At 37.9% G+C, this 24,955-nt stretch overlaps 1 protein-coding gene across 1 annotated transcript in view; it reads left to right on the top strand.

Moving 5' to 3' along the window:
* Nucleotides 1–390: 390 nt before the first annotated feature.
* Nucleotides 391–24,955, top strand: part of si:ch73-264p11.1 (uncharacterized protein LOC100000923 homolog) — a 34,444-nt gene continuing 9,879 nt past the window's right edge. The window contains exons 1-5 of the mRNA XM_051926521.1: nt 391–563; nt 636–771; nt 4,339–4,402; nt 7,531–7,690; nt 18,234–18,278. Coding sequence (XP_051782481.1) covers nt 638–771; nt 4,339–4,402; nt 7,531–7,690; nt 18,234–18,278 — 403 coding nt within the window. The 5' untranslated portion in view covers nt 391–563; nt 636–637. The remainder of the gene's footprint in view (nt 564–635; nt 772–4,338; nt 4,403–7,530; nt 7,691–18,233; nt 18,279–24,955) is intronic.

Below are 24,955 nucleotides of genomic sequence, written 5' to 3'. Positions count from 1 at the left end.
AAAAATTAGGTTACAATGGCTGATACTTTCAGGCTCAAGCCTCAGCAATGATTCCTATAAGACAGAATTCCCTTGAAATGTAGTAATTATACTGTACAGATGCCCTTCTGGAAAGTTGTCTTTTGGGGATAAATTGTAACACTGTCAAAATGGTGTGCAATATGTTTTAGCACTTTGTGTATCATCTGACCTCTGTCCTTATCAAAAGTCATGCTTATTATTTCATCATACATCTGTCTTTTAATAAGATTAGTCTGCTTTTAAACAGTAAGTACAATGTCCAGTTAAAGAAAAAACCTGAAGAAAATACAGACATAAATTGAACTGCTTCCTATTTTTTTGTAAGAGCTGTTGCCACTCCAACGTCAACAGCTAAAAGAGAAAGAAAAGCTGCATATCAGGTCTTGATCGTCTTGCCACAAAGCTAACCAAAGGTCTCTCTGACAGACCAGCTGATTTCAGCAATTTCCTGTACACAAGCAAACATATTAATAGCTTAAAGGGCAGAACTAGTATACCGTCCTAGAACGGCTCAAAGCAAAAGTCAAACTACAGCCAGTCAAGTAGATAGATAGATAGATAGATAGATAGATAGATAGATAGATAGATAGATAGATAGATAGATAGATAGATAGATATGGATAATCCTTGTTACCATGGAAGCATTTCCAAAAAGGCATGTGAAGATTTACTTTCAAAAAAAGGGAAGGATGGCTGCTATCTTATACGTGACAGTGAAACAATTGCTGGAGCACTTTGTCTTTGTGTATTGTGAGTATGAATAATTGATTTTGTAAGCATTGCTAAACCCTAAAAAGAAATATTTCACAGAAAACTACAGAGAAAAAAGAATAGGTATATCATTGATTAATAAATTAAAAAGTAATTTAATGGAGTTACTTTTTAATGTTTGTTCCTTTAATGTATTTCATGTATTTATTTAGTTTTTGTTCCATTTGATATTTATATTACATGCAAAAAGGATTTTTCAGATATCAACCATGAATTAAAACAATATTCCATAACATGCTGTATATGTGATCATTTATTTTATTTACATTATTTATTGTTTAAATGTGATGTCTTTAAGAAAAAGAAATGAATGCAAAAATGACAACACATTTTACACATACTATCTATTCATCAGTTGGTCAGTTTTCATTTTGTATATTGTCTATTGTAATGAGTTACCCACCAGGCACTTTGCAAATCATACAAAATCATAATACAAAAAAACAAAAAAGGTAACACTATATAATAAAGATTACTTAAAATGAAAGAGGAAGACAGTGAAACTTTAAGACACTTTTGATTTTAAAGGATTTGGCCCTTTAATTCTTTTTGGATATTACTTCTAAGACCTGAAAGCGCACTTTTACTTAGCTTAGTGTGCAATAAAAATCACACAATCCTGTAGTATCTGGTTCAAGGGAAGAGCAAACCCCAGACAAGGTATTGTTCTATCATGGGGTCACAAGCCCACATTGACATACTGCGTTCTTAAAAATAAAAGGTGCCAGAGTGGTTCTTCGGAGTGATGCCATAGACGAACTATTCTTGGTTCCCAAAACATCTATCCACATGAACGTTCCAGAAAGAACCTTTACTTATATCCATACCAGGTTCCATACAGTAAATAGAGGGTAACAGATTTGGGAAATCTGATGATTTGAAAGGACTCTGCATACAATGACACAAGCTATGTCCAGGTTTTCTTAACCTGTTAGTATCTTGCTAGGCAGCCTACTGTACATTAAAGATTTCAAGTTTCTTCTACATACTAGCAATTTTTTCAAAGCACAAAGAACCAACTTCATATGCAAAGAACCCTTCCTACAATGAAACGGTGCTTTGTCAAGCAATGGTACTATGAGAAACCACATAACCCAGTAAAGAATCATTAGAGAACCAGTATTTTTAAGAGTGGGAGACACTTTTGGGTTACAAATTTGCATAGCACACATCTCCATCGTGTTATGAGAACATTAAAGAACCTAATGGTCACACACACAGAGGAAGAGCCACGTTCACATAGATAGTGACTGGACTCAGATCCAAACCCAGTTCCCGGGGCCTGTGGCGCAGTAGCATTTCAACTCCCAACTCTGTCACTCTGTGTGTCCATTTTGCATATCCTTTGTCTTTCATGGTTTTTCTCCAGGTCCTCCAGTTTCCTCTTGGATGTACAGGTTAGGCATATTTTTCACTCTAAACATACTGAATATAGGCAAGTGTGGTTATGTCCTGTGAGGGAGATGTATTGTACAGTATATACTGCATATATATATTTACATTTACTTATCTGGCTGATGCCTTTATCCAAGGCAATTTACATCATTTATGATACAATTGGTTACATTTCTTTTTGGTTTTCCAATTGGAGCAAAGGCAGGTCAAGTAACTTGCTCAGGGTCACACAGTGTCAGTAGCGGGATCTGAACCCACAACCTCAGGGTTTGAAGACCCAAGCCTTAACAACTATGCCACACTGCCTGCTCTATAGTCATATAAACATAACTTTTATGTGTAACTTCTATAACTACATTTTCTATTTCTTTAATGTCAAAACATGCCTTTATCTCCTATTCTACAATTGTTAGACTATTCCATTTTATTTTTGATAAAACCGCTAATTATTACCCTTATATTATAATTCAACCTCAATAAAACCAATTGAGTTTTACGTAAACGGACCACTTAACAAACAATAATTTCCGATTGTGTTTTAAGAAGTCAAGCAACCTACACTCATAATGGCTAACACTCTAGTACTACATGATAGTGTTTTATAATCTCAGTCATCAATCCATGTCCTGTTATTGTAATGGGAGTCAAATTCAGCACTGAGTTTTATGACGTAGGACACTTCATGTGCCACGTTCTGACCACAATGCAGTTATATGACTCTCTTGGAATCATTTCCTTATAAAACAGAAAGATCCTGGCTTCTTTATCATAAGAACCTGAAGTATAAAGCATTATCTTTGTAATTTGTGTGTTAGAGAGTTCTCAACATATTTTTCTTAATATTCATTATGACAAGCCAAGACATTTAAAACATTTTTTCAAAATATATTCTATACCGTGTTGTAAATATCGCAGCCACTTTTGTCTGTCTGTGCAAACCTGAATTTGCTTTGACCAATTCAGGTGAAAACAAAATCAGAGCCTACCCTGGCAGAAGAACAGGCCTTGCATGGCATGTCAGACTATCTCAACACACACTGTTTAACACAATGGGGCTGTTTAGAGACACCACCTACTCACACAAACACACATCTTTGGGAGGACACATGGAAATTCCATAATGGCAGTAACCGGACTGGCAACAGAATTCAGGCCCCTGTAGCAGCAACTTATAAACGGCAACACTTTGTCATACACAAAAATCAAATAATGGAAAAAATGAATAAGTAATTTAATAGAATCAGTATAACAAAAATAAACTGTAATCATTAATGGTTAATGGACTTGTATGGGTAAAACATCATTCTTTCACTTACCATTTGCCTCAAAGATCATGTTATTGCTTTTATCTGAATGTATTTAGAATTATATATAAAAATAAGGGCGGCATGGTGGTGCAGTTGGTAGTGCTGCTACCTCGCAGTTAGGAGACCCAGGTTCGCTTCCCGGTCCTCCCTGCGTGGATTTTGCATGTCCTTCCCGTGTCTGCGTGGGTTTCCTCCGGGTACTCCAGTTTCCTCCCACAGTCCAAAGATATTCAGGTTAGGTGCATTGGTGAGTCTAAATTGTCCCTAGTGTGTGCTTGGTGTGTGTGTGTGCGCACCCTGCCTGGGGTTTGTTTTCTGCCTTGTGCCCCTGTGTTGGCTGGGATTGGCTCCAGCAGACCCCCGTGACCCTGTAGTTAGGATATAGTGGGTTGGATAATGGATATAGACATAATTTGTGTGAATAATCATTTCCTTATAACATAAAAACAGAGAAATGTGTGTGTGTTTGTGCACCATGCCTAACATTGAATCTAATCTTTCATAGACAGTAACACTAGACAATAAGCTCTGTGGCTGACTGGCATTCTGGAAGAGTAACAAGCAGTCATTTGTGTTTCTGTGAACTTTGGTCATAAAGATAATGTTTCACAGACTATGATAAAAAGTGATTTAAAAAAAGCAGAGATAAAAGTGCATTTTCTTTATCAAAAAGACAGCATGTTGCACACAAGTTTGAATAGTTGCTGTATTATAGTTGCCTGACATCACACATTTTGGAAGTCTTAGAGAACTACATCTCTACAGGTGATATTTATGTTTTTTAGTTAAATAATATAAAATATTCCATATTTGTGAATAACTTTTATTGTATTTGTTTTTTCAGCATGCACAGAGTTGTATATACTTACCGTATTCTCCAGAACCACTCTGGATATTATACTTTGCAAGTAAGTTTCTGTTTTTTTGCTTTCTCGTATTAATTTGGGAGTGGAGAAGTCAGCTTTACATCACTTGATGACCTGACTTGGACACAACACATCTTACAAGATTGAAGAATGTCTTCACTTGCTCAGATATGAGGTGAAAGGCCTGCTGTCTCCATCTGTGCTCACCAACTTCTATAGGTGAAGCTGAATATGTCCACACTGACTGCATTGCATCTTCATATGGCATCTGCTCAGTCCAGGACTGCAAAGCACTAGAGGATGGTGAAGTCAATAAATAACGGCACTGGCATACGGCTCCCATCTTGTTCATGACTAGCAGTCTTATTAAAGACCTCAGCCATTCTGCACGGCTACCTTCACCCTCCACCAGTCTAGTAAATGGCACAGGACCACTAACCCTCATATCAATAGAGTCAGGAACAGTTTTTATCTGCAGGTCACAAAGTTACTCAGCAGCCACTCACACTGACAGCTTTATAAGTGTTTGATGGACATATTGATACGTCTAAGAAAACTCCTACACTGCAGACATTTGTGTGTGTTGTGTTGCTGTTGTCTACTGTCACTGTTCTGAGGGGACACACAAGTAAGAATTCCAATGTACTACGTACACATGCTGATAAACTTGAACTTGACCTTAAAGGTGCATTATTAATGAATGCTCATTTTTATGTGTAGTAATAAATACATTGTTTGCATCATAATGTAAGGCATGCTCTAGCAGCCTAATTTTGAAGGGTTTTACATTTGAAACTGCAGAACATAACACTATGTTTTCCTTACTTTACTAGTGTTTAATTTCAAATAAATATTTTATCAATATTATCATAACATTTATTATACCTTATTTTTACAGATTCCGAGTTTCACATTTTACTTACATGACAGTATAACAAATGTACTCATTTCTGAAAAACAGTGAAATAATACATTTACATAAGTATATTATAATGTTAAAGACTTATGGTAACCTCACAATTTTACTTTGAGTCATTTGCATTGTTTGCTAAATATCACACATTGCAACTTCCAATATCGCTGTCATCCTGCTCTCATACAGCACCATGACACAATAAAATAATGATTTTGCCTAAACTGTAGATTATTTATAATATATTGTAGGTAAATTTTGAAATTAGTGTGCCATCTCTTCAAACCTACAGTTTCACACAGCAGCCCTTGCAACCTATTCCATGTGAAAAGAGGGGCTGTTGTGTGGCAGAAGTAGATGGTGGTCACTTTTCCCTTATTAACATCCACAAATGGCAAAGTAAATCAGTGAAACATTGAAAAGATATGTTACAGTATTCGAGGCAGGTGCTCAATATGGACTACTCTTCAACATGAAGAAAAAACTGCACGCTTTATTTCGCTGGTACTGGCTTAAACCTTGAATCCCTTTGCTGTTAGATAATCACCGTGCTTCCATTGTTTGGACTCTGGATCATATCCAAGATTCATTTCCAGTTATGAAAACACCTCTTTGTTTTCACCCAGCCTGAATTCATTAGCTTAAGATTCCCTTTGAAACATTGATTTGGTGACACTTCATTTCTAGATTCAACATTCTGAGCATCCACCTTGCACAGATAGAACGGTGGATTCAGCTGATTCAAAACTTGCCTTGTCTAATTTAATGTCACTTTCAGTTTTCCATTACGATTCCACAGTGGCAACATTCTGTTGTCAACGTTTGATGCTTACCTGACCCTGAATTGTCTTCAAGAGACGTCCTGCCTCAACAGAAGTCTGCACCCCATCTTTAAAATACTACATATGAAGGATAGTAGTCCTGCAACATACTTAATGTTTGTGTTGGCTTCCGTGTTGACCAAACTAAACACTATTAACCACAAATAACAGAAACTTGAAATTCATGTTTTAGCACACGTACATGGCCACTTGCCGCGGCCACAAAAATACATACAAGACAGCTTGCAAAATTAGCACCATAGAATACCCCTTTCAGGTTCAGGCTCAAGATTTTTTGATCATCTTTTATATGTGTATGTATAGTGCTGGATGGCTTGTAAATGTTATAGTCGGTGGTACAGTAAGTTGATCACTGCATGTTACAGAACTCTGACCAAGAAAAGCTGTGAGAGTACAGAGGAAGAATTAAAAATAGAACAGTTTAATGTGAGATAAAAGGTCTTTATACTCTATTAGAAGTGTACATTTAAATAATTACACTTTATATGCTACAGAACATGTCATTTCACTTTAAGTGACATACTGTATGTTATTTTTTTGTCAAAACCATAACTGTTCTCTGAGTGTTTTTAACTTTGTATAAAGTAAACTAAATGAATAAATAAAGTAAGACATGGGAGTGCATTGATGAGATTCAGACATATCACATTTTATTTAATTCCCTACTATGTTATTTCTGATTTTCATTTTACCATCTACTGTTTAACACTTCTTAAAGCAAAACAATCAAGTGTTTAAAAAACTGAATTTCATTGATCTCTACCTTTAACTAATGCAAAAATAAAGAGACTTTTTGGGGGGAAATCAAATATTCTCTTCTTCATTGATATTTCCATTGCTGTTAGCAAAACACACATTACACCAAATGCAATAAGCAGTACTGTTCATTATAAACATTACTTATTTTTGTTTTACTTTATAGTACTGAAATGCATTTTTGTTAGTATAAAACTCACTTTTGAGAAGTAGCAATGTTGTCCATTATTAAACGTTTGTGGATGTGGTGAGAGAGGACATGCAGACGATGGGTGTAAGAAAGCAAGATGTAAAGGACAGGAAGATATGGAACAAGATGATCCACTGTGGCAACCCCTAACGGCAGAGGCTGAAAGAAGAAGAAGAATTAAAATGTTTCCTGCATCAGCTAAACATTGAACACATTTTTTAAAGTGTGTTTAATTTAAGAAATACTTCATGGCCTGAGATTCCAAGAGTTTTAATGCTAAATGTTTACCAAAAGCAAAGCAAGACAAAAATGAGAACATCTTTTAAAACTGCTAACTCAGACCGTATACTGTGCTAAAAATACACCAGTTGTCTGCACAAGCTGTGTTTGGTCAAAAATGTGATCTGAAAAGACAGAAGTTGCATATTAAAAACAAATCATTTAAACATTCTTATATTTTTTTCCCTAGACATGTTCTGGTTTGGAGGAGAAATTCTTTAAAAATCTGAAAGAAATGATTTCTTATTATGAAAAACCCCACAGAGGTCTTGTCATTCACCTGCGCTATCCCATAAAAAGAAAGAAAACAAAATTAATTAAACCTGAACCCGAGAAGGAGCCTGAATATGGTAAGGAGGGAAAATAAATACTTCTTGTTAATTAGAATTTCAAAGCTGGTTGTTTCTTGCAAATTTGAAGGCTGTGGCCTCAGCACCTCTGCTTGTTATACAGTATACAGAATATCTTGGTCTCAATTGTCTCTACAGTGAGAAAATGTAACGACAAAGCTTTAAGTACTTGGTTAAAGAAAAGATTAAAAAGTAAAAGAAAACCCAAAGAAAAGACTTTTTATTTTGCTTTTTATATATGAAGCATTCTGGTAGTAGAACAATAATTCATAGTGCTTAGTCATAGATCTCACTAAAAGATACTTTTATCTAAAGGCAAAAGCTTATGCATTATTTTTTTATCAAGAACTTATCTTTTTGCAAATGAATTGCACAATATTTCAGTAAACTTGTGCAAGTTCACAAATTATGTCTATGATCTGTGTGAAACGGCAAGTAGGGATTTAATACTTTCACTACATCTCAGCTCTGTATTCCAGTCTTTTAGGTCGTTTGGTGTGTCTGAAGAAAATAGCTAATTATAAAATATGAGATTAGATGAGATATACATATTTTAAAACACGTTTCCTGCAACCTTGAGATGTATTAAGATGAACTGCAAAGTTCAGAGTCACTCTTGTATGTCTACCACAGGCAGCAATAAAATAACAACAGCACACAATAAATGAAAGATCAGCTGATATAGTAGTATTGTCATGTGTATGGATGGCTTGCATGTCTTTGGCACCACGATAAGCAAGAATGTATTAAAATAAAGAACACTTTTTTATTAATAGAAGATGCAAATAATATTGTGCAAAATTATTCTGTATGTGGGAAAGAGGACTGAAGTGAAGCTTAAAGAATGAAACTAAACAGAATAATGATGGCTTAGTGATATCTTTAAACACTGGCACAGCCTAGATTATTATATATAAGATAGATAGATAGATAGATAGATAGATAGATAGATAGATAGATAGATAGATAGATAGATAGATAGATAGAAAATTATCTGCCCCCAAGGAGATATTAAAATTTTACAGAGGTTCAAGAAAAGCACATAAATAATAAATACTCAACAGATGCACAGATAAAATTGTCATTATGATTATGGTATTATGGTGTTAGTGAATGCATAATAATACAGTATATCATGAATAATATTATCAATAAAAAAAATATTCAACATCCCTGGATTGAGTTAAGCAGCTTTAATAATAATAATAATAATAATATATGGATTTAAATGTCAATTGTCATCTCTCACTTCTGCTGCATTTCGTATTAATCATTAAAACACCAACATTTACTTTATAGTCTAAGAATATTATAGTCCAGGGGTACTCAAACTCAGTCTTGGGGACCCCCTGTGGCTGCAGGTTTTTGTTCCAACCAGATTCATAATCAGCGACAACACCAGAAAAGCCCAGCAGCATGATTTTTACATTTATAAGACATTTAGAAACATTTCTGCTTTTGCTATAGATTTAAATGCTGAACTGTCTTTTGTTGATTTCATTATATTTTGCCCTTTCTCTGTGCAGTTTTCTGCCTTCATTGTATCTTATTAATGACAATTAAAAACGAGCAGAGCAAACAACACTGAATAATCAAAGGCTGTAAGTACTTTAGCATCAGACCCACTAATTAGGAAATAAAAGATTAATTTAACAATTAGAACACTTAGAAAAGTAGAATGAAAATCAAGATAAAAATGTTGTTAAAAAGACAAAAAATACATTATTCCCATATAACTGCTTGGTAAATTTGAATATATATATACTGTATATATATATATATTTTTTTTTTTTACCAAACTTACTTTTCTAATTTCTATATTGTTCCCAAAACACACACCTTGGGAAATAACAGTACACTCAATTAGCCCAGGAGTCCAATTAAAAACAGAAGCTGCTTGGAACAAAAACCTGCAGCCACAGGGGGTCCTCAGGACTGAATTTGAGAAGCACTGGTGTAGTCCGTTCATCCATCCATTCTTAAACTCATTTAATCCAGGTCAGGTCAGTTTATTAATGAATATGTTTACAAATATATACATTTTTGCACATGTTTTGAGGTGTGTCTCCTGTAAAACTGTTTTAATACTTGGTACCTTATTTGATCAGGACTCTTGCAAAAGAAAAAAAAAATTGAAATTTTGACTAATATTAAATAGAGAACAGTGTGTTAAGTCACTCATTTTCAAACCTGCTTAGTCCTTCAGTAGACACAAGACAAGAAACCGTGCACTCTTTGATAGACTCTCTCACATAAACGCCTACACAGGCCAATTTAGAGTTGCTAGTTAATATGCGCAGTGGGTAGCGCTGCTGCCTCGCAGTTGGGAGACCTGGGGACCTGGGTTCGCTTCCCGGGTCCTCCCTGCATGGAGTTTGCATGTTCTCCCCGTGTCTGCGTGGGTTTCCTCCAGGTGCTCCGGTTTCCTCCCACAGTCCAAAGACATGCTGGTTAGGTGGATTGGCGATTCTACATTGGCCCTAGTGTGTGCTTGGTGTGTGGGTGTGTTTGTGTGTGTCCTGCAGTGGGTTGGCACCCTGCCTGGGATTGTTTCCTGCCTTGTGCCCTGTGTTGGCTGGGATTGGCTCCAGCAGACCCCCGTGACCCTGTGTTCGGATTCAGCGGGTTGGAAAATGGATGGATGGATGGATAGTTAATATGCACCTCTTTGGGTCTTTGCAAGGAAAACTGGAGTACCTGATGGAAAACCAATGCTAACACAGAGAGAATACGCAAGACTTAAACATAATGCAACCCAGGGCACTGGATCTGTGAAACAATAGCGCTAACCACAGACCTACTCTGTCACCCTGCGCGTTCCTGTGTGTGTATGTGTATATACAGTGTACCGTATATATACACACACGCACACACTACATTGGCTCCATTATACCAGCAGCAATACGCCTCTATAATGCCTCACTGTGATTGCCAGTCAGAAGTTTTCATTCTTTTTAACTTTCTTCCCTTTTAGTCATTCTGGTGTGTGTGGATTTATTTATCTATCTATTTAATAAGCTCTTTTGTAAAAAGTCAAATTTCCCCGAGGACAAATAAAGTTCTATCTAACCATAGAAAGTAGCAAATATCAGCATGTTTAAGTAGGCAATAAATCCTATCTATCCATCCATCCACAGTCAGTGTGTGTGTGTGTTTTTCTGTTTAAATTGCATGGTTTCCTAGATTCAAGTTGCACTTCTGGTCGTAGCTGGTGTGCAGTTTTCATGTACTCTCTATGCCCGTGTGGGGTTTTCCAGGTACTCCAGTGTTCTTCTCACATTCCAGACAGGGGCCAGTTCCTGGCTGACCCATGTGGGTGTGAAGTAGATGGGCACTTGAGGGAACAGACATCTCATGTAGAGCCGCTTCTTGCCTCAGGCTTAGCACTACAGTGAATTAGACTAAACAGGCCTGAAAATGTTACATTGTTGCATGGTGTTTTTCTGTTCCTGTTTAACTAATATAATGTGTGTTTTAGTTTTATGTCGGTTTGTTTTATTTTCTAACTATATTTTAATTTGTAATTAGTGAATAGTGTGCTTAATTGAAACTGAAAGAAAAAACAAACTATTAGGAGACAAACTAAGTAAATGATATTTAAGTAAATTTTATCACTTAGAGTAGTGGATTTGAAACTCAGTCCTGGGGACCTCCATTGGCAGCAAGTTTTTGTTCCACCCAACTTCTCTTTTTGTTTGGACTCGTAGCCTAATTAAGAAAGCTGTTATTTCCCACTTTCTAAGGTTATATAGAACTTTATTTGTCCCTGGGGAAATCTGGCTTTTTGCATAAGCTCTTTAAATAAATACATACATACAAACATAAATAAATAAATAAAACACACACTTTGGTCTGAATACAAACTGGAATGACTAGAAAGCAAGAAAATTAAAAAGGAAGAAAACTTCTGACTTGGCTGTCAAAGTGAGCCATTATGCAGACATATTGCTGTTGATATAAAGGAGTCCCAGTAACGTTTCTTGACACACTTCTGCTTAATACTTTGTTGTCTGAAAGTCCTCAGTGTTAGTGTGTCAGAGAGAGGATGTGCAACTCTGTTCATAATGGCACTCAGTTTTTTTTTAATTCTTTCCTTTGCTACGACCTTCAGGGTGTGTTTAGTGTGTCCTATAACTGAGCTTGCCCTTTTAATTAGCTTGTCAATTCGGTGGGCCTCTCTTGAAGTGATGTTACCAGCCCAGCACATAGAAAAAGGCACTGGTTATCACAGAGTTGTAGAAGATGTGATGGATGTCACCTCCCTCATTAAAGGAACAGAGCCTCCTAAGGAATAAGAGCCTGCTCTGCCCTTTCTATATAGTTTCTCTGTGTTCCGTGACCAGTCTAATCTACCATTAATGTGGATCCCCAAGTACTTGTAGGAGTGGACCACCACTACATCCACTCCTTGAATAGTGAGCAGATATAGAGGCCCTTTGGTGCCCTGGAGATGACTCTGGGCCTGCCATCTCCAAGATGGCCTGGGAATGCCTTGGGATCCCACAGTATGAGCTGCAAAGTGAGGCTGGGGAAAGGAACACTTCACTGCAAATACTGCAGCTCCTGTGACACAGTCTCAGATAAGTAGTGAAAATTGGGATGAGGAATTGGGATGATTTAGATTTTTAACTTAACTTTAACTCTGTTTGTTGTTAGTTATCATATTTAGGATAAAATAATGGAAAAAATACATACAAACGATTATTCATGGTTGTTTACCCAAGTGTCTGTTCTGCTTGTTGTTAGTTGTCACAATTAAGATACAATAAGGGAGCAAACTACATGGAAAAAATAGGAAAACAACAGGAGATTTAAGCATTTAAAGCAACCAAACAAATACTTCTAAATACCTTATATAATAAATTTAAAATTCTTGACGATGTGTTTTTTTGAATGCAGAATAAGAGGGAAAAAAAGACCAGCTAAAAAATGAGACCAATTACAGGTGGCTCACTGACTGTGAAAGGGGTTGGAACAAAAATTTGAAGCCACAAAGGGTCTCCAGGACCGAGTCTGACCACCCCATGATAGACTATTGCCCTATTCCTGAGGTTAAACTAGAATTTTTAAGGTGGGGGAACTTTTGAATGTGACTATGACACACACCGTACAGCTGAACAGCTACAAGAGTGTTGCATTGGAAGAGTTTTGGACAAAAGCAGCTCCTTTCTCTACATGCCAAATGATGAGCACATTTGTGGTTTCACAGATCTGACCTGTGTGGTTGCTCTGGACGGTTTTACTGCTAGTGCTGCTGCTCTTCTGGACTGTGCTACTGCAATACTGCTGGGACAATTCTTAATCTTAGTTCCTGAGCTGCTCAGTCTAAAAGCAAACTTAAGTTTATATCAGATAGTAATATACAAAATTACATTCTTAATATAATTACAGAAAGTAGTAAAAAATGTACAAAATGTAGATGGTGACTTTTTGTTATTCTTTGTTTATATTCATTTTAGAAAGGTGTAACATACAAAATCAATCCATAAATACCTCTGAAAATAACCACTCAGTAATTTCTTCTTTGTACCTACTCCACTATCCATCTCTGTAAAACACAACGAGTTGGAATGATCAGTGCTGGTGTGAATCAATTTAACAGACAAAAAGATTGCTCAATTACCACACCACAGTACTCATAACAAACAAGCTCTGGGGCTAACAAGGTCTAAATGCACGTATTTTTATATACGGACTGGAACAAAAGGACAAGACACATGACGTTTTCTTCAGGTTAGTGGTGAGGGCCGAGCTAGCGCTGTCTGATTTTATCGCAAGCCTTTTTTTTCTGTCGTGGCTAAAATGTGTGTGATTCAGGTATCGTTTAACCCACTTACCCATTTTACAAATAAAATCCATAACACTGCCATATTAACTTTCCCAGCAATGCTAACAGAATAGTAGTCTTCAATTTAGAAATGCAGCGTGAGCCGTTTTCAAATGACTCACCTTCCTTGCTCATTTGGCAAACTGTTAGCCATAAGTTCCGCTTTTTGTTTCATACACAACTGAAACTTAACTAAGTACACTATGTTCTACTACTACTACGGAAAACTATTGTGTGTTCTGACGAAGCTGAAACATGATTGGCTCTTTTTCTCTGGCTCGGCACGCAGCCAGTACGTGGAAGTAGCCAATAAGATTGTGGCTACTGAAAACAGATGGTCAAATCCATAGACATGCTGTATATAGATAGACGCCGCATTCACTACGTTGCCCAGTAGTGATGGGAACTCCGGCTCTTTTGGATCGGCTCCCTTTAAAGAGCCGGCTCTTACGGCTCCCGAATGGCTCTTCGTTTAGTATCACTTGAATGCTTATATTTTAGCCTAATTAAGCAATTATGAATGGTTTGTGTATAAGCAATTTCTTATTCATTGTTTTCAGACATTACGTATTTTATGCATTTTTTCATTACAATAAATACACAGTTACTTTTGTTTAACATTTTAATAAAAGCTTTAAATGAACAACTTAACACAAAATCACAGCAAACACCACAGCAATGGCCAAACTCAACAACAACACAACACTATGACTCTTTGAATAAAAGTTTTTAGGCCAGGTTGGCATTCAGAAATGCCAGATTCCACAGCTTAGATGGGCTGATGCGATTTCTCCTCTCCGTGATTATTTGTCCTGTTTTTGAGAAGACTCTTTCTGAGGGGACCGATGTAGCGACAATGCAAATTATTCCTACCATTGCCTTAACCAGGCGTGGGTAGACTGCAGCCTTGGCCTCCCACCAGCTCAGTGGGTCTTCAGCTCTTTGGATGAGGGGCTCCTCAATATAGGACCTCAACTCCAGCATAGCATCAGCTGTGGGATTTCACCTTGCAGTGTCTCCTGTTGCTCTTTCGTCAAAGAGCCTCCACACAGCAGAAGCTTGTGGTTCCTGTGAACATGCCCCTGCTCCAATTTCTTCCTCTTGGCCCTCTGATGGAGGAGCTGACAGGCTGCTGGGGTTGCATCTTGCTGCTGCTGCACTTATTCTTTGAAATGCCTCATCCACAGCTCTTGTTATTAAATGCTACTTTTTTTTCCAGAGCAGTTGTTTCTGAAAGCACAGTGTTGTACTCCATCCTCAGATATATAGTTATGGAATAACTGTTTGGGACAAAGTTTTTCTGCTAGGGAGAACATACATGAGGTTTGAGGCCTGTACAAAAGTTGTAAATCCTCTGTCCTCCACAATGGAAAATGGTTAAAAGTCGCTAGCTATCATTTTAGCCAGCTACTCATCTACACTTGTTTGTTTGGCGTCATTTGTTTTGCAATACATGTGCTTATTTTGGTTTGAACTGAAGACCGTGTTATACCTGCAGTTTTCGGTAAGACAGTGGATGCTGCAGCAGAAGTAATTGGCTCTTTCCAGGCTCAGTGGATGGCAGGAGAGAGGGCACGCTCTCCTCCAGTTGCACGGATGGGTGGGTGGTTCTTATATGTCTGTGCAGGTTTGTTGTTGATCCTGCTCTAACGGATATTTTCATATTACAAATTCTGCACTTAGCTTTGCAGTCTCCAATATCACTGAAATGCAGCCAGATGCTGCTTCTTTTTCGGCTTTCACTCAATTCTTCACTCTTCTTTTTTTCTTCACGATGCGCTTGCATTTAAATCTGGCTCCTCGTCTGTCGCAGCGACAGCCAGGTACACAGACCGTACCTGGCCTGTACCAACACTCGCTTTCTTCGCTGCCCCCCTTTCTTCTTTCACATAATGGTACGATCCTAGTCCGATGTGTAGTTCGTGAACGAGCCGGCATTATGAGCCAATGTTCTGTGTGACCATATAAATAAAGTCCCGCCCCTGCCGAATGGATTTTCAGCAGAGCTGAGCAGGAGCCGCTGAGGCTTCGGCTCTGCTCGACGGGCATCGGCTCCTCTCGGTCGCTTCAAAGCATCGAGCCGGCTCGTTCGCGAACGACACATCACTATTGCCCAGTCGACATGATACATCAGTGCGTCCGCCATATTGCCAGTGACAAAAGAGCCGTTTACATTAATACAGGTAGACGTGGAAACCGGTTTTTCTGATGAAAAAACAATAACATTTAAAACAGTATCGTTTACATACAACAGATGTTGGCGAATCGTTTAAATGCATTTTTTCTGATGAAAAAACAATAACATTTAAAACAGTATCGTTTACATACAACAGATGTTGGCGAATCGTTTAAATGCAATTATTTATATCAATTTATACACCAATAATGGCAATTATTAAATATAATAATAATACTAATAAATATAATAATTTATTAATAATAATAAATAATTCCTCCCATATAAGTAACATTTTTCGGACTGCCTTCTTCCATCTCCAAAACATTTCTAGCCTTCGTCCTTTTCTTACGCAACACAGTAGTGAAATATTGGTTAATGCCCGAGTCACCTCACGTATAGATTACTTTAATGCTATTCAATCTGGCATCCCACAAAAACGTATCCATCGCTTACAACTTCTTCAAAATTCTGCTGCCAGAATAATAACCTGCTGTTCTAAATCCACTGAACACATTACACCTATTCTCTCTCAACTTCACCGGTTCCCTGTTAACTACCGAATAAAATACAAAATACTGCTCTGAACATTTAAAGCTCTCCACAACCTCACTGATCTCCTACAGACTTGCACTCCTCTCGCTCACTCAGATCCTCATCTGCAGCTCGACTTTCTGTACCGCACATCAGACTCAGTTCTATGGGAGCTCGAGCGTCTCTCATAGTGCTCCTCAACTCTGGAATTCTCTTCCCTCTCATATACGTCAGCTCGATTCAATAACACATTTTAAAACTACCCTCAAAACTTATCTTTTCAAACTGGCATACCAATTGTGGATTTTGCACTGTTACTGCCAGTTATCTTTGTTTGTTTGCTAATTATTGCTTTTTGATTTATCATTCTCATGTTTTAATTTTACTAATGTTGTTTAATTTTATTGTAAGGTGACCTTGAGTGTATAAAATGTATTATTATTATTATTATTATTAATTACTGAGACGAAAACTTGACCAATGTCTGAAAGTCAAAATAGTAAGACTGCAACTGGCAGTCTGGTCTTTCTTTTAGCAGTGAAATAATACACTCAACGACAAAAATAAACAATTTTATTTTATACAAATTGGCTTAATAATTTCTGAAAACATTTCACTCATTCCTCTCTCTCTCTCTCACACACACACACGCACACACACAATGTGGTTACTTAAATATATACAGGATAGGATCTAAAATCCATTAAACAGAACTGTCTTACATAGCTTTTTGCGTGTGTTGCCACTCTGTAATTTGAGAGTATTCAGTCTGGCAATATGGTGCAGCCTTAGTTTGTGGAAGACAGACACAACTAAAGACATGAGCATAAAATGATGGTTGTCAATTTCAAACTGTGTTTCCTAAATGTGCTCCTTGAGAAAAAACACATCATCTGAACCAATCTCAGCCCTAACAAACTGATTGATCAAAGATACACTGACAGCTTGCCCTAATGTCGACTGTCGGATAACATGCTCAGCTACTTTGACCACCTTGACTGTACCCTCAGAAGGAATCATCAAACCTCTTTTGTTTTTTAATGTGAGCAAGTGGTAGCTTTGATCATATGATGCCAGTACAGCATCTGTTACCAAACTAGCACGGCACACATCACAGGACAGCTTTCTCAAACTCCCGTCTAAGGGCTACCTCCCACTGCTTCCTGAGGAGGATTTCTTTGGGAAGCCTTCAAAATTTGACAAATGTTAACAGCTAGCAACAATCTACATAGTTAGTGACTAAATACGTTTAGCCAAAACATTGCTTGGAGGCTCACCTGAGCACATAAATGCATAGCTTTGCAAGCTTAGCCTGGCGTAGCTAAAGTTAAGATTCTAATGGCCAAATATAACCAAAACAATTGTTCAGCCTTACCTATGAAATGTAATCCCCCGGGATCTGGTTTGGAGCGTACAGCGGTTTGTACAAGCCCAAGCAGCACATGCGTGAGGCATCTTTATCCATTACTTCACTCCACAGCAGTGCCACTTGCAATATGGTGGCGACGTTGACGTATGATGCTGCTGGTCATGCGGCGTCTAGTAATTCTATGTCTGTGGTCAAATCAATCACTTTTTCCTGTGGAACCATTTGGGTGACGGAATGCCATTCCAGAATATTCCGGACCAGTTTAACTCTGTTCTTTCTAGGGAGTGTCCTTGGCTTGTGTTCAATGATGGCTGGATTAGGCTTCTGATTTCTTGTAATCTCACTCTGGAAAAGTGACTTTGAAAAATGAGTGGATGAAAGCATGATTTATTCCATACATGTCAGACATTAAATTCATGTTGTGTTGCTGTTTCATGAAACGGTAAAGACTACTTGAAGCTTTTCTGGAAAGGCTAGAATATCTTATAACAGAGGCAACTTTGATTGTGATCCATATGTGTCTGTTTCATGATGTTTGTGAGTTTAAAAAACAACACATGTGCAGCATGGGCATTGGAGGTTTTGCTTCCCCAGCATGTCTTCTCATGTCTTTAATTTCTTTCCTTTTTTCTTTCAGCAAACCAACTAGGAGCCTCCATGCACGCTGATCCCACATATGAAGGTGAGGAAAAAATGAATTGTACAATTAAACACAGGGTACTTCCAACATGCCATTTATATAACATCAATGAAAACAACTGGGCATGACTAAAACATCACCCTGCCTCTTCAGTCTTTACCATTCTAATTATTTTCCAGGGTGTATGTTGTAGTTTTATACACTTGTCGGCTTCACTTTTTTTCTTTTTAGCAATAAGTAGCACTTTGTTGTTTTTGTGGATCTCAGATTGTGAGAAGTGACAATCATCAATCAGGGGTTCAATTTGTGGGCAATTGTGGATTCCTTTATCCCTTAATACATTGATTTTTGACACCTGTAATGGAAGGAGAGCTAGCAGTGTAGTAGTCAGACTTGCAGATACAGATTCATTAGTTATGTGCATAGCATTATTTTTATTATACCTTTAGCTTTGTGAGGTGTATTACTCACATTTTCTTTGTTTTCATCAGTGCATTAAATTGTTGAACTGTTATCCTGCACTTTTGTTTGCTGGCACTCCTTTCTTGTTTTGGTCTTTATGTTCTCCTGTTATCTTCCATTAAATTCTATTTTGTCAGGATGCTACAATTGTAGTGTAATGAACTTCTCTATTGCTAACAAAAATGTCCCATTGCTGCCCCTAACAGTTAGAAGTCATGCCATGTGATGTCATTACTGCAACTCTATTTAAACCAGTGCAGCGCTGGTACTGGTGTCCAAGATTGTGGAGATTTATTCAGTCATTACAAGTTGTAGTTAAAGATGATTTTTTTAAAGGAATCAGGACTTTATGTATTTATTGAGTACAATTTTTGGGTTTGATTTTGAGCTCAGGTATTTTTCAAAGTCAAAGTCAAAGTGAACTTTATTGTCATCTCAACCATATACAAGTATACAGATAGATGAAATTGCGAAGCTCAGGGTCCACAGTGTAACAACATGCAATAAATAAATTAAAATTTAAAATTTAAAAATTTAAAAATTAAATATTAAAACACAAACAAGACAAGACATTGTGCAAAGATAGGATCGTTATTAATATGGATAAGTTATAAGGAGGATCGCACTCACTGTTAATATGGAGCCTTTTGTGTGGTTGTACGGTTAATAGTGCATCATTGTAATGAGATTCACCTATGGTGTGTAGTTTGAAGGTGTGCAGATGACGTATGTTTAATAGGGACATTTCGTTTCTTCGTGTTATTACCCATCAGGTGTCGTGCCTGTATATGTATTGTAGTCCGGTCTCTTGTTGTCTGTGTATGACATCGTTTGTTGTCGTGTGTTTTTTTTGAGGGGCGCGTTGCCTCATTTTTTATTTCTGTTAGTGGAGGGGGGCTTTGTGAGTCGTGGGTGTGAATCCTCATTTTTGTGTGCGTACCGTTTCGTGTGCTATGTGGCGCTTGCGTCTGACTCCTTTGTTTTTGGTGTGCTTGGGGCGCGTCGCCTCATTTCTTATTTTTGTTAGTGGAGGGGTGCTTTGTGTGTCGTGGGTCTGAATCCTCTTTTTTGTGTGTGTCCTGTTTCGTGTGGTATGGGCTTCGTGTGGCGCTTTGTTGCATGGGTCTGTTGCTATGGGCGCGGCGTATCATTTCTCAGTTTCCGGTGCTTGGAGGAGGGCTTGGTGTGGCACCTGCGCAGTACGTCTTTTGCGTCCACGGCCCATGTCCCTGCGTCCATCCGGTTTACCATTCTCGTTTAGTAATATGGATAATAATAGATATAGATAATACAGAAATTATCAGTGTATGATAATAGTTGTTTAAGACGTGTAAACAATGACAGGTCAGAATGTTTCACAGCAGAAGGATAACAAGAGTGTCAAAATACTTAAAGGTCTGTATGAGACTTTCAGTTCTTTTCTACCTGCACACTCGTCTTTGCAGGACAGTGACTCACATGTATAAAAGTTCTGTTTTTAGAGGTGGTTGAGGCCGTGTGGAAGGTCCCAGGGGGCAGCCTGGTTTTAAGGAGTCTAACAGCTTGGGGGTAAAAACTCTCCTGCATCCTGGAAGATCTGGCTTTGATGCTGCAGTATCTTCTCTTGGATGGCAGAAGTGTGAAAAGTCCATGTGAGGGGAGTAAGGGGTCCTGCACAATGCTGCAGGTCTTGCGGACACTGTGTTTGTAAAATATGTCCTGTAGTGAAGGGAGAGGCACCCCAATAATGTTCTCTGCTGTCTTCACTATCCTTTGCAGGTGCTTGCGGTCGGATATGTTGCAGTTGCCATACCAGACAGTGATGCAGCTGGTCAGAACACTTTTGATATTTCTTTCTTTTATTTATTTGATTATTCATTTATTTTGATCTTAGAGTTTTTCCAGCTTGATTTTGTCACTCCTCATTCCCCAGTCCCACTTTTTTGCAGTGTTTCAGCTTGTCTGAACATTAGAATAATACCATTCCCATTATAAATGTTATGATTCCCAGGCCATTGCAGAACTTGACAAACGTGAAAGTCCATCCATGAATATTGCAGTCCTGCTAAGAGTTAGAGCCAGTCCCAAGGCACATCCCTTGACTGGACAACAGTCTATCCCAGAATATATTCACACTCACTCAGATGGGTAAAATTTACACACCAGAGTTACATTAACAATATGTTTCTTGGAGATGTATGAGGAAATGAAAGCAAGTGAGCACAAGCAAAATGTGCCAACTACACAAAGACAGGGCAGGGCTAACCACTGGACCACTGTGCTGCACATTATTATCTGTAGAAATTGCCAGATTTTACTGGTCAGCAGAAAATATCAATTACAAATTGTTCCAATTACTCTCTTCAAATCTCTCTCAATGCCTGTTTATGCAACTCCATCTACATTAACGTTTAGATCATCATATGCAGAGCCACGCTTGACAAGATTCAGTTTATTCTTAAATAGCAACTTTCTTAGGGTATGACCCAGAATACTGAAATGTTCTGAAAGTCCGACTAAACCCCATTTCTTCTCTGCCAAGGTGCAGGCAGTCAATACTGTACAGTCTGACAAAGTCAGAATTCAGGAGGAAGGCCTTGCCCACTGCCGTCCCTGTGGTCTCTTTATTTTTCACTTAAATATGTGTAATGTAACTGAAGTGTGGGACAGTCAGTCCTTCTGCATGCTCTCACTTCTTCCACGGGATCTATCAAAACTTTTGGATGATAAATTGAGGTTAAAGGGTGTAGACATGATGGGTCTTCATGATGCCTGTTTCGCAACTCTTCACTACTTGGTCTGTTCTTTGCTCACTTCCTTAATCATATTCAAAAATAGATGAAGATGGAAAGTAATTACATGTATTAGTAGAGTGCATAAAATAGATGTTTTGTAATAGCATTTTACAATATTGTGTAGTTAAAAGCCATGGCTTGTGGTACCTGAAATAGTCATCATGCCAGAATCTGAATCCAGGACTTTGGAGATATGGGGCTGCAGTGCTGACCACAGCACAACTGGGTCACTCTGCACAAAAATGTCATATTAGATTAGCCTATTAAGGCTAGTGGAAACTATGAGCAAACATTTATGCTGTAAGAGGAAATAACTGACACAGAAAAAGGTTTGGGGCACATCCATGAACCCGTATAATATAAAACAAAACAACTGGTTAAACTTTTTCCCAAGAGATTGAGACATCTTTTCAGTCACAAATCCAACAGAGAACTAATAAAATATGGCCAAACCTCCAGCCATAAGGGTCCTGGAGGGCGGACAATGGAAGTGACGTCAGCAGTGGAATGGCTGTCAGTCTTACATTCTGCAAGGAGGGAGGAAAGAAAGGTATTAGAACAAACCACAACCCCTCGTCTGGTGGGTGACCTCCTTAGCTGCCTCCCAAGCGCACATGAGTGACAGCGTGTTTAAATGCACTTCAAAAACCCAATTATTCACAGAAACCTGATTTCTAAAATGCCATGTAAACCCTTCTTCCAAATAGACAGAGCTGGATTACTGTTAAGGATTTTGTAGTCCATGTATGTCCGTTGCACTTTGTCAGCCTGCGCATGTATTTGCTTTCCACTGCTTTTAGCAGTAATGAGTAGAAGCCTCCACAAAATACATTTCCAGAGGCAAATGTTCAAATGATCACATTTTTCCTTCTCCTGGCTGAAATAATCGGTCTCAGTATTTCAGAAATCACTAAACTTGTGTTGATGAGCTGAACAAACAGTGCTAAACTCAACAGCACAGCAATTATGTTTCAGAGAGAATGAAGATGTGCTCCATGCTAACATTATGCAAGCAGCATCAGTGAAGTTTGTTGAATTTGTGTATCATGACATTCATCCCTATAAGTATAAGCTGGTAAAGGCTTTGCAGGACAGGGAGGGCCTTATGCTTGCTAGGATAGACCCCTGCCCATCGTGACCCTGCTCAAGACTAAGCAGGATTTGAAAATTATATGGTATGGTAAAACACTATTATGAATGCATGTTGGTAGTTGCAGAAAAAGCAAATGTGAATTAAACAAGGTGACCAAGAGCAGAAATATCAAGAAACCAACTAAATAATTCACATTCAAAAAATCTATTGGATCCTTTACCAAACACAGAAACAGCACCCAATGTCATTATGCTAGAAACCTAAAGCCTTAATATCAAAGAAACAGACCTGGAATGGTAATTAAATGCACAAAGAGGATTTTAATTACACACAAACTCAGATATTAGGAAGTGAATTGCACCAACTAAACTTTTGCCCAGGTGAGTCCTTAGTCATGAACCAGAAACCAGAGATGTAGTCACAAAATGGCTATGTCCAAGGAAAACAAAGATGCAAAACATTTGTGGCTTATTTCAACAAGATCCTAACTAAAAAAATTATGTAAGAAACAATTGTACTACCCAATAAACAGAAACATTCACAAAATGAACTCAGAAAAACGTCTATAAAAACGTAAGCAATTCAGATTATAATACTTTGGTTAAAAATAACTGAGCCAAATGTGTAAATTGTGTAAATTAAAGACAAAACCAGTTCAGAAAGAAAGCCTTGCCCAGAAATCATACTCAAAGTATATCTGAAAGCAAATGATCCTCATACTTGCTTAATGTTCCTTTTCCTAATTAATTTTTGTGGTGAATTTTGTCTTCAGTTTTCACTTTTGAGCTTTGTTTTTTTAAATTGTGTCTTCAATCCACACATTCATAGATGTATTCTGCTGGCTGCCGCTCACTTATATTGGTAAAGGATGGTGACAAGGCATGTCATGCGATCCAACAGACACAGCAGTCACGAACACCACATGGCTGTGAACATATAGCATGGATACAAAATCACATCACCTACAATCGACAAGGATTTTAAAATGGCAGCAAGATGATGTCACCAGCAGAATTTTTGTTTTTGTGTGGGTGTGTTTTGTTGGGATTGTTTTGTTGTTAACTCTTCAGATGACACGGTCTTTGTAAGCTTCACCTGTGATCCCCAAAAGCAACTCTGCACTGGCAATATAAAGATAAGCCTGATCTCTGTCACCATGATAAAGTCCCCTGGGATCAGAAACATTATCAGTGATTGGAAGACCCAGAATGGACATGAGCTTTTTTTAACATTATCTTCACATACTTTAAACATTTCAGACATTCATATAAACAGATGTTTCAGATGTAACTGGTGCATTTGAGGTCCGTTGGTGCTATTTTGTCGTTATTATAGGCACAATTTCAGACATGTCTGAGGAAAGTTCAAATCATCCGACTTCAGGCATGACATACACAGAAAATGGATCTGTGCACATGTTAGGTGTAGCCCAGTCACTTTAAGAGTCCACTCTGTTTAAGCAGACAGAATCTCAGCAAGGTAAATAAAATATTGTCTGTTAGATTTTTATATAATCATCTGAAGAGAAAATAAGTCTATACTTATAATAATGGTTGCCCTCTGTTCAAAAAAATTTCAACGCTGTCCTCTCCATTAGTTAAACTTGTGGTTTTGTTTGTTCCTCTATCACTTTTAACAATGCTTGCATCCATCAATTTCCACCACAAGTTGTGGGGAGCTGAGCATTTCTCAAAGAAAATAAAATGTAAGGCGTAAAAAAATGTGTACATGGTGACATCCCATTATGGGGTGTGCTCATGGGTCTGTGAGCAAGTGGCCAGATGTAGTAGTACAGACTTGAAAGGACACCTGGAGGAAACTAACAGAGATACAGGGAGAACATGAAAGCTCCACGCAGACAGTGAACGGGCTGTCTCTTAGTTTGAAACATAATTAACTTTTAAATAGCACACTTTGATAGTTTAATGCATTGGCGGTTCTATTTAAAGAGACATCACAAAACACTTTTAGGCTTTTAGGCTTCAGATTAATCAGCAGCACACCAGTGCAGAGGGAGCCCTTGTACTGCTCTCATGATTTCCTTTGCTTTTTTGCATTGTTTGTTTTATTCATTTGTTGTTTATTTATTATTCAGATTTGTTGCACAACACCACTTTAAATTTTTATTGTCACTGGTTTTGTGGTTTCTTGAGCTCTGTCAGCTTTGAGTAGGCTTGTGTGGTCCTGACCATATAGTACACTAGTCATGCCTCTGGCACGCACAAGTGTGCTGTTTCTAGAGTCATATATTGCAAAGGTTTCAGCTAACTCTGAAGAATTACCCAGGGCAGGGGAAGTGCACGTACACTAGTGGAGGGGGTATTTTGGGGAAAAAAAACAAAAAAACTTTTGCTACTTCCAGAATTAATTAATGCAGTATGATGACTACC

The sequence above is a fragment of the Erpetoichthys calabaricus genome, chromosome 4, assembly GCF_900747795.2.
Source record: "Erpetoichthys calabaricus chromosome 4, fErpCal1.3, whole genome shotgun sequence".
NCBI lineage: Eukaryota > Metazoa > Chordata > Cladistia > Polypteriformes > Polypteridae > Erpetoichthys > Erpetoichthys calabaricus.
Note: the sequence above shows the minus strand (reverse complement) of the source record. Positions and strands in the feature narration are given on the sequence as shown.